The sequence below is a fragment of the Eurypyga helias genome, unplaced genomic scaffold, assembly GCF_000690775.1.
Source record: "Eurypyga helias isolate BGI_N326 unplaced genomic scaffold, ASM69077v1 scaffold44853, whole genome shotgun sequence".
Lineage (NCBI taxonomy): Eukaryota > Metazoa > Chordata > Aves > Eurypygiformes > Eurypygidae > Eurypyga > Eurypyga helias.
The window spans coordinates 6,202-16,852 of record NW_010243931.1 but is presented as its reverse complement, the minus strand read 5'-3'; the positions used below and the strand labels follow the sequence as shown (position 1 = coordinate 16,852).

Genomic DNA, 10,651 nt, shown 5'->3' with positions numbered 1-10,651 from the left:
CTTGACCCTGCTCCAGCTCCCAGCAGCATGGGTGCCTGCATGGGCTTTGCATCGTTTGGCTTTGCTGCTTGAAACCTGATTTTACACTATGACAATTGAGCAACCTCCCGTTTGCTGGGGAAGGAATATTGCACCGAGAGGCAGGTTCCTACCTCCAGTCTGCGTGGGCCTCCAGCACTGTGCTCCGGCCGCGCTGCTGCTCAGGTGATTAACGGGGCGAGATTGGAGCTCTCCTCCGGTGTCTTCTCACTCTCCAGTGACGGCCGCTGCTTGCGCCCACCTGCAGCAGCAAGGGTGCCTGGGGCTGGGGTGCTGGGCGAAGGGTGCTCAGGACATAGGGGTTGGGCCAAGTGGCTGGCTCAGCCTGAGCTAGTCCTAGGTGCAGTTTTGTCTGCTGCTGGGGCACTGGGCTGCCCCCCTGCTCCATGCCAGCCTCATGTCCCCACGATGAGGCCTGGGAGCAGCTTTACCCAGACAGCAGGGTGCCGGAGCAGAGCTGTCCCCTGAGTGCTCCCTCCCCAGGCTGGTCACTCACTGAGGGATCTCAGCAGCCTCCTGCCCAGCGTCTCCTCAGAGCTGCTCGGTGACGAGCTGGTCCCAGCCTCTCTGCCAGGGGACTCTGCCTCCAGGACGGGGCCACAGCACTCACTGTCTGCAAACGCCCAGCGTGGCTGCAGCACCCCGGGACACCGCAGCCCTTGCCACCCCCGCGGTCACACGTGTGTCCCGTGGCCAGACTCACTCTGCTGCTTGCTGTTCTCCTCGTTGTCAGCCAGCTCCTCCTGGATGAAGGGGATGCCCTCCATGCGCAGGAACACGGACTCGCTGGGACTGCGCGGCCCCTCGGAGCGGCTGCCTGCAGGGACACAGGGCGGGCTGGCAGCAGAGCGGGGTGGCGCTGTACCCAGGGGGCAGGATTCCAGATGCCAGGTCCCAGTGCCAGGGACCCCCGGGGGACACGAGCACATGGCGAGGAATTACATGCCTGCACACTTGCACTGGTGCACACGTGCAGATGTGGAACAGCATCCGCAGGTGTGTGCGTAAACACCCACGTGCCCCAGTCCTTGTGCAACTGCGCCTCAGCAGTGGTGTGGCCAACATGGCCCCCCCAGGGGACACGGGGGGCAGGGAAGGCATGCTGCTGGGTGACTCACATGTGACGCTGTTCCTCTCGTTCAGGAGGGTGGTGGGGTCCTCCTTGGGCGTCTGTGGGGTTCCCCGCACGGTCGAGGCCTTGGTTGAATCCCTGTCGAAGGCCTCCACGTCGGGGGACTGGGGCGAGCTGTCCATGCGGCTGGCCACCAGCGCGTTGTGGTACTGCTGCCGGGTGACCTGGGCGCACAGACACATGTGCCCAGCTCAGTGGGCACCAAGCCCCGCTGGGACCTCCTGGGGACTTGGTGGCACCAACAAACCCCTGGACAGCAGGAGTGCCCAGCACCCACTGGGCACCCACTAGGCTCCTGGGGCAGAGCAGGGCAAGAGGGTGCCTGGGCAGGGGGTGGCCGGGCCGGGATGGTCCCTGCCAGCCCAGTGGTACCTTGACAAACTGCACATCGCAGAGGATGTGCACGGAGTAGTCGGGCATGTAGATGTTGTTGCTGCTGCTGTGGAGCTGTGTGGTGCTGCCCCCGTAGTCGTTGTGCTCCCGGCTGGGGGACTCGGAGCGGTTGAGCCCGCTGCACCGTGACGGTGACCTGTTCACTGCAGGAGGGGACAGCAGAGAGGCCAACGCTCGCGGTGCCACTTGGGTCCCCAGCACCGGTGTAGGGCCAGAGCGGGTTGGTCACCTCTGGCAGCTATCCCCCACGGACACCAGGACTGGTAGGGGCCCTGCGGGGACCTGCAGTTGAGGCGCACACCTCCTCGGTGCACGCTGGCCGTGGGCACCCTGTGCCAGCCCTGCGCAAACCAGAGGGAGCGGGCAGGCATCCGACCTGGCACCGGCAGCAGAGGTTAGGACTGCTGCCTGCCTGTCATGCCCACTGAGTGATGGCTCTCCTGCTGCACAGCACTCCCGGTTGCAGCTGGCAGCCCGCGGGGGTTTACTTAACCTGCCTTGAGGGCACCCTCCTGGCCACCCGACTCTGACAGAACAGGAGCAGAGGCTGCCATGGCAAGCTGTCCCGTCACTCACGTTGACTGATGGCCTCTGACATGTGGCATGATGGATTTTGTCTAGTCAGTGATTTAGGGAACAAAGGCAGGTTGTTCCTTGCATAGGTGATGTCAACATCTTGCTGACTTTGCTCTGGTGCTGAAATGCCCTTCTATTACCCAGATTGCCAGAAAGGAAGGGAAGCAGGGCAGCGTGCATGCAGGGTAACCATCATCAGAAGCAGCAAGTAGCAGGAAAACCCAAGCACTGAGTGCAGGAAATTACAGAAACCACACACCAAAGAAAGCCCAAGCTATCCATGGCTCCCTCTCATCCCCATCCCATTCTTCCTGGGATTTGCAGCGCACTGAAGAGGCTGCGGCAGGGCTGCTGTCCCCGATCTGCAACCAGTGAGGGGCTGCCCAGCCTGGAGTGCTGTGGGTGCTCCTCTCCTGGTGCTGCCCAGCATGCAGGGTGGAGGGGGCCTGGTGTACCATGCACAGGGAGCTGGAAAGAGCCTGGCACGCGCGGAGGTCCCTGCCCAAAGCCATGTCCCGTTACCTGGAGAGCCAGCCAGGGAGTCCCCTCTGCTGAAGGCGAAGGTACGGGACACTGAGACAGGCACTGCAGAGAAAGGGAGGGGGAAGGAAGGAGGGGACAAGAGAATGGATGGAGGTGAGGGTGGGAGACAGACCAAGAGGTAGAACGAGAAAAAGGATCATTTGCCAGCAGCCCCACGCTCCAGCATCCCTTCCCACCCCTCTTACACCCTCCTGCTTCTGCTCCGGGGAGGCGCTCGCCAGCCCCGAGGACAGGGACACCGACCAGCGGGGACCCAGACTGGAATGCTGTAAATCACCAGGCTGCTCTGTGACGAGGTAAGAGGTGAGGCTGTGGGGACACCAGCTCCTGGCAGGCCTGTCTGCAGAGCCACACATCTCTAGAACCACGGGTGGGCAGAAAGCATCTTCCTGCCATCGGCTGAGTGCTGACACCCTGCTCCAGCTGCTGCCAGGAGAAGGGACTTTGTGCTCACCTTGTGCCACCCGGGAGATGGGCGGAAGCTAAACCAACTCGCTGCTCGGCATCCGGGATGCTTTGCTGTGTGCAGGCAGGTGGCAGAGAGGGAATGTGCCCTGCAACAGCCCCGCAGCTTCAGGCAGGGGCTGGCAGGAACCCTCGGCGTGTGCACAGCAAAGGCATTCATGCAGGAACCCTCGGCGTGTGCACAGCAAAGGCATTCATGCTGGGCCACCCGCAGGTCCTCGCAGGGCCCTGGGTCGCAACAGCCTCGGGGAGGCCGGGGAGAGCCAGGAAGAGCCACCCGCCAGGAGCTGATCTGTGTGGGAACCGCAAGAAGCCAGGACCCCACGTCCAGGGCTGCCTGCCACGGAGAGGGCGAGCCACAGACCGTTCACTTCCCACGTTTTATTGTCACGGGTTACAGCAGCGGTGACTATCTGAGGGCTGGCGTTTCCCCTCCCTGTGACGCTGCCCATCACCTCTGGGCCATGCTGCAAGGGAGCAGGGCTCCATGGGGCAGCACGGAGAACACGGCATGAGTTAACACCTCCTGATGCCTCAACTCGGCTCTCGCTGCTGAGAGCACTGCTCTCACCCCCATCACCTCAAAAGGAATGGCAAACACGAGCCTGGGGCCTGCCAGCCCTCTCCTCCAGCCACAGCCACGCTTCCCCAGCTACCGGCCATCCTGCGCAGGGCACGCTGCCCTCCCTCCAGCCGCTGCGCCCGCAGCGTGGCTGCACCGCTCTAGGAACCCACCGCTGCCTATGTGATTAATGCTTTTAAATTGCCTCGAAGGTAAAACACCCAGGAAATTGGCCCTGCAACCCCCTCCTGCTAATGTCCTCGCCCCTCTGCCAGTAACTCCTGTTCCTTATCCTCTCCTGGATCAAAATCCTTTGCAAACAGAAATCCGAGCGAAGGCACCAGCATGAAGCGCTGCCCAGGACACCCTCGTCCAGCCGGGAGCAAAGGACGGGTTGATAAGCAGCAGCACTCGCTCCCTCCTCTCACTGCCCGACCCTCCCGCAGTGGGGCTGGCTGTGCCGGCTCTCTGCCGCCGCACCCCTGCCCCGGCCGTCAATGCCAAAGACTGCCAAAGTTGCATAACAACGGTTAATTAATAACAAACTGTTAAATGCTCAAGGGTTAATGTCCGAATTCTCCACTGTGACGTGCTACTCACCCTCATTTCTGCTGGGCTTTGCTTCAAGGGGGCAGGAGGACGCCAGCCTGACAAGGGGGATGCCCTGCGACCTCCACCTCCCACCCTGCCTCCCTGCCAGCCAGGGGTGCGACACCGCACCCATCCCACAGCGGGGAACCTCGTGACTCAACATTACATACAAACACGGGGAGCACGGGAACCCTGAGTGGGCTCCTGCCATGGCCCACACCCTGCCTGCCCCATTGCCCATGGGCAGCACTCGCTGCCTGAGCCCTGGCAGCAACATCCCACGGGAAACCGGCCACTTTACTGATGTTCTCTGTCCAAACCAAGCGTGCTGTTGATGCACGGGGAGCAGGATTGCACACTGAGGGGTTAATCCGGTGGTCCACAAGCTCGCCTTTTGAACAGAAGCAACGCAAGCAGCAATAAATAGTTGAACCCTATGGCTGCACACAGACTGGGACCTGCAGGCGTGACAGTCGCCTGCCCCAAGGGACTCTTCCTGCTCTCTCAATGACATCCCTCCCTATACCTCCCTAAAGGTTGAACTTAGTGGGTTCTTGTTTTGATTAGGCACCCAAAGCATCCTTGGCTCACCATCGGCATTGCGACATCTGGGGTTTGGGATGAGGGATGTGCCGGCCTGGGGATGGGCAGCACCTCTGCCTGCTCCCAAGCCACTATAAACTCAACTTTCGCAGGGGTGATCAGCAAGGGGGGAGCTCACAGTCTCCCTGATCAAAGATCCCTCATAAATCCTACAAGCAGGGGATCAGCTCCACAGGCAGGGAATTTACTGGGACAGGGGGATCTGCTTTTAACTCAGCAAATTACCACCACCACCATGTGTGAACAGCTCATAGGTGAATTGTCCCATCTCTGCAATTCCCAAGCAGTTCCTGTTCCCCCACTGTGGGACCCACGTTCAGCTTGTGCCCCCTCAGGAATGCAAACGGGTCCAGAGATGTTACGCTGAGACCCAGATGCACTGTGCTGAAAGTCGCAGTGGGCGCCCAGCAGCGCTCCATGCAGCACCAGCCATGCTGGGATCCACCTGCAGTGATCCAGTGCATGGCTGAAGCCTCAGAGGGACCTCAGAGTCCCTCTGTGGGGACTTTGATGCATCAGCCCCTCAGCACATCGAGCCCAAGCTGCATTTTGTGGGGTGCAAACCCATCCCTCCTCCAGCCAGCCAGTACTGCAGAGGAGAGGTTTTAGAGCCCCAGCATGTCCCAACATACTTACATAAGAAGGAGGATCCAGCCAGGCTGCCCACTTTCCGCACGTCGTTATCTGAAATAAGAGTTGGAGGTGCAGGAATCACAGAGGAAGGGCTCCTGCCTGCCCCACATCCCACAGCAGCGCCACCCCACCCCACAGCCAGCTCATTCTCCTGGTCACCAGCTGCCTTAGCCCCCATGGAGGCCGCTGATGTAAAAGCAGGGCCAGAGGGAGCCTGTACAGCCCTTACCTGAGGAGACAACAGCCATGATGGCAGGGACGCCGTAGTAGGTGAATGCTCCATTCTCAAACCGCAGCCCTTCCTTGCCAACCTCCACCTCTACTTTCCCCTGGAAGAACAAGGAAAACCTGCTCAGTACAGGCACCCTGCACTCCTGGCCACCAACCCACCCCGGGGCTGCAGGGACCCCTGCCATCCACACGAGAAGATGGGCATCTCCACTGGCAGAAGCAGCCCAGAGCGAGGTGGCGAGGAGAGACGGGCCCCCCCGTGCCACCCTCCGCTTGCCGCTGCTCCAGGCACCTGCAGGATGAGGATGAAGTAGTCAACGGGGCGGTTACGCTGGTAGAGGTAATGCTCCAACGCCTTCTTGTTCTTTCGGTCATACTTGAGCTCCTGGATGACGTTGGGGTGTTTCAGAAGCCGCAGCAGGATCTTCTCGGAGAGGTAGGGGGACTTGAAAGGCTCCACTTCTAGAGGGGTGGCAACACATGCTTAGTCAGCAGGGACAGGGCTGCTGGGAACCCCTCATCCTCTGAGCTACGCAGCTCCCTTCCTGCAGCCTCGGCACCCCACTGCACAGAGGGGAGGCAAACGCAGACCTACGCTGGTGGAACAGCGGTATTCCCAGGGTGGGGGGGTCCAGGCAGGTGGAAACTTCTTGTGGGGGGGGAGCCTGACCCAGGAATGGCTCAGGGATGCCCTGCAGGGCTGGTGATGCTTCAGGGAGATGCAGGGCTTGCACAAGGGCAAGGGTACCTGTTGCCATGAACCGATGCGTAGCCAGGAGGAGCTGTGGGGAGATCTTCACCTTCATCTCACTGTCTGAGAGCCTGAAGATGGAGAAGTCCTGAGGCTTGCGTCCCCGGTGGGGCACTCGCTCCTTCTTTCGATTGTCTGCTGCGGGGCAGAGAGCAGAGCAGTCGTCCACCTGCGGCAGCCACAAAGCCACTGCAGCTGCAGGGCCCCATACCACATGCACACGTATGGAGAGAGGCACATCTTGCTGCACCCTACGGCAGGGCTGCTGTGGACCAGGAGCAAGGCCCAAAAAATGTGCCATGCATCACATCCTTGGGAGCAGCTGCCTGGGGAGGGAGCAGGGTGGCGAAACACGCTTCTGTCTCAGGAACAAGTCCTGGGTTGCCCTGGCTGGTTTTGTCACCCAGAGTTGGAAAGGAGCTTGGGAACCACCCATGGGCATTCATGCCCAACGCACGTGTCCCTGGGTGAGGCACTGCCCAGGCAGCGGGCTGCTGCTGGTGCTTCTCGAGCACCCAACACCCTCTGACATCTGATCAGCACCTCTCTGTCATTCTTGTCTTTCCCACCACGACTGCGAATTGCTCTGGGGAAGGACCATGATGTGCTCTGGCCTGTTTCCTACCCACATGTCTGTCTGTCTGTGCGGGCTCCCACCCTGGCTCCTGCAACCGCAGTAGCTGCTCTGGGACACTAACTGTACAGATCCGTCTCATCCAGGATCTCGGACTTGATGATCTCCTCAATGACATCCTCCAGGGTGACAATCCCCATCACCTCGTAGAAGGGGTCTCCTTCTCCTTCGTTGTTCACCCGCTGCACGATGGCCAGGTGGGACTTCCCTGTGGGGGGAGAGCAGAGCGGCAGTGAGACCCTCACCGCTGGTGAGAGGGGTCCCCAGCACGGTGGGCTGGCAGGCAGATGGGGCTCGGTGGGAGGCACAGATCACAGCCAAACCTCAGAAGCATCAACTATCATCCAAACCAACGCCAACTGTGCGAAGCCAAAGAGGAGGACTGGACACACAGCACAGCCTAACAGGGCTGCTACTCTCTGGGCTGATTTCTAGGTGTCATGGGACTCTGCCTGGCTCTTTTTTGAGGCTGCTTGCTTTCTCTACCCAGGCAACCTGCTGCAGGTCACTCACTTGCTAGCAGAGCAAGGGGACGACATCCTCCAGCACAGAAATGTGAGTATGTCCTTGAGCTCTACTGGTTTCCCTCATCCTCCTGTTGTTTTCTCATTCTGTTGTTAATTATCTTTCCTATCAAATTGCCAGGAACAGCTTCCCCACTTCTTTCCATCCATCACTGTCTGGACCGATCCTAAAGCTTTTCTTAAAATACAGGCAAAGGCTCCAGCTCCTCAGAAGAGCAGCTGGTTTTAATGCAGAATTGGGTATGTTTGTTTGCAGCTTTCAGCCCAGCTCCTGCAGAACTCTCCAATGAACCATCTGGAGGCAGAGGCTGAATGCTTTTCAAGCGATCCCCTTGCACCTGAACGTCTTCTCCAAACCCTGCCCCTGCCAGCACATCCTCTCTGTTCCCTTTAAACAAGCAGGCTGGGACCAGGACCTTCCTTCAGCCACAGAGATGGTGACTCCTGCTTGGAAGTCGCAGTGTTTCTCAACCACAGTTTCAGCTTCCTCACTTGCCCCAGTAAGCTGGCAGCTCTGCTGACATACTGTCAGGCTTCTTGCTTTTGGCATACTTGAAACACTGGTATTTGCTTTCCATGTCCAGCTGTCTGTAAGCAGTTTTGACTTGTTCAACTTCTCCTTTCCTTTGCTGTCTGCTCTGATTTATGCTCCTGCTCAGCAGCTTGACCAGAAGCCAACCTCCAAGCCACAAAAACTTCTGAGTTTCTAGCTCCAATGTATTCTTGGACCTGCCAACAAATAGCACTGGTGTGCTTCCTGCCACTGCGGCTCCTACGCCGCTCAGCAGCGCACGTGGGTTCTGAAACTCTAGTTTTACTTAAAACATTAAAAATGCCAACAACTTCCCCTCCGTTTGCTCTGCATCCCTGGGGTCTCCAGTCGCAATGCCTGCACAAACCCAGCCATGCTGTGGGCACTGTGGGGACTTCGGGAAAGCTGCATACACCTGATGTGAAGGGGGGCAGGTCCCTTCTCCTGTGCAGCTGCCTCTGCATCCGCTTCTCCTATAAAGGCAAACCTCCCAGCTGCTCCAGGCGAGGGGATATGAACGGTATTTATGCATAAAGGTACAATAGGGGTGTGCTCCCGCCTGCTGCACAGCCCCCTCCTCGCCCACTGGTGCCTTCCGCCTTGTCCCTGTGCCAGGACAGGGATGCCCAGCGGTCCCACCAAACATGTCTTGTGACCTTCAAATAACCCTGCCCTGGATCTGAGACAAGCAAATGATGTTTCTCAGCTGAAGATCGGCACTACACATTTCTCACAGCAAAGCTTGAGCGTTTTCCACAGTATGAATTCCCTCCTCCTCATACCAAGCTTTTATTGCAAGATTTCAGACAGCAGCTCACTGCCTCCCACGCCTACAGAATTAGAAACAAGAACATCACATCGCAGCAAGTAGCACTGAGCTGCACTTTCAAAAACCTAATCGATCGCCTCAGGGCATTGAAAATTCAGTACATTCTTCGGGTTAGGCTATTTCACTCCTTTTTGTAAAGGGGTTTGTGCATCTTGTCCGCTGAGGGGGTAGTAAAGCAACACGACTCGAGACTTAAAAAGAAAAAAGCAGCAGAGTTGGCCGCAGGACAGCAGCAACAGCTACGTTTCATCTTAGCAAAGTCCAGCTTTCGAAAAGCTCTCCTTTGCCAAACCCCGCTCCCAAACACTGGGGCCATCTGGCCTCCTACAAGTCCTCGGGTGAGCGAGGAGAGGGGAGAAGTTATTTCTTTTGGCCGAAAGCTTGTTGTTAATGACATTTACATGCAACCCAAAACCACTGAGCCCTTACAAAAAGCTTAGGTGCTACTTAAAGGCAGTCAGAGAGTAATGGAGGCAATTCTTTCTTGGGCCAAACACCTACATCAACGCTGTAATTGACTCTAGGGCAGCCACAGAGAAATGTGATTCCAGATCCATCTTCACATAGCGGCAAATGAGATTATTTAAAATAACCCGGCACTGTTAGCCTGGGAGGAGACGCACGGTTTCACTGCGCTGGGGGCTGGGCCAGGAGGGCTGTTAGAGTGCTCAAGAGTTCTTCATTTTCACAGAAAATAAACACTTGTAGCCATGCTATAAACCCCTAGGTTTAGGTTTCCAGGCTAACACCCACATTAGAGGGGGAGCAGGAACCCAGCAATGGAAAATCATTGTAATTCATGCGACAGCTCCTGGCCCACACTGAACAAGCTGATACCTGGATCACAAGAACACCCCAAAAACCCACTCCCAGCCCTCGCCAAGCTGGAGCAAATGACCTCTGCTCCCAGCCCTGCTGGGAAAGGGTTGACTTGCCCTCATCTCCCACCTGAGGGACATGAGATCGTTTGCAAAGTTCTGCCCCCCACCCCACTCCACCTCCCATCACTGTCTTAACAGACCTTATAAATGTGGCAGCAGGGGGCTAAGGGGTGTCCTGGCTATGACTTGTTTCTGTGTGGGCTGGGGATGCTGCCAAGCTCAGCTGTACCCCCCCATCTGGCCCAGGAGCTGCTACACTTACACGGAGAAAAAGCACTGGCTTTTGGAGCAGGTATGAGGGCAGGAGCTGGGCAATTTTATGAGGTAGGAGCAGTGTCCAAGGGAGGGTGGCCCAGGGACATCACAGGGGTCACATTCTTTTCTCCAGCTGTTAACCTGCAGGTCTGCCTCAGTGGGAGTACAATGGAGGGAGATAAATCACTTAAACAAAGCCCCAAACCTGATCTAAACCAGCTTTAAGATCTGTAAAACTGATTCCAAAACCTGTGCTATTCTAACCGTTGCTTGATAGCTCAAATAAAATGAATTATTAGGGCAAGCTGCTTCCCTGCTAGCAAGCTGTCACATGTGAATTTTACAGGGCTATCCCTAATGCAGGAAAGCACAGTCAAACACTTGAGAATCAAAGCCTTGGTTTGGCAAATGCTAGAACAAATGGGCAATTAACTTTACTTGTGCGAATAGCTGCACCGGCCTCCGCAGGACTGCTCT

At 57.6% G+C, this 10,651-nt stretch overlaps 1 protein-coding gene across 1 annotated transcript; it reads right to left on the bottom strand.

The window, feature by feature from the left end:
* Positions 1–200: 200 nt before the first annotated feature.
* CNNM1 (cyclin and CBS domain divalent metal cation transport mediator 1) lies at positions 201–8,255 on the bottom strand. Its single transcript, XM_010149579.1, has 11 exons — positions 8,204–8,255; positions 7,218–7,361; positions 6,517–6,657; positions 6,061–6,230; positions 5,767–5,866; positions 5,541–5,588; positions 1,544–1,707; positions 1,158–1,335; positions 739–856; positions 536–648; positions 201–280 (listed from the first exon to the last, which is right to left on the bottom strand). The coding sequence occupies exons 1-11, from the start codon at positions 8,253–8,255 to the stop codon at positions 201–203; spliced, it is 1,308 nt and encodes a 435-aa protein (XP_010147881.1).
* Between the last annotated feature and the right edge of the window lie 2,396 nt (positions 8,256–10,651).

Bases quoted from the DNA above. Each gene is read 5' to 3' on its own strand.
- CNNM1 (XM_010149579.1), bottom strand. From the start codon at position 8,255: ATGGAAAGCAAATACCAGTGTTTCAAGTATGCCAAAAGCAAGAAGCCT. The intron at 5,589-5,766 runs GTAAGGGCTGTA...CTCTTATTTCAG, and splicing joins CATGGCTGTTGTCTCCTCAG to ATAACGACGTGCGGAAAGTG. The intron at 281-535 runs GTGAGTGACCAG...TTGCTGCTGCAG, and splicing joins GAGGCTGCTGAGATCCCTCA to GTGGGCGCAAGCAGCGGCCG.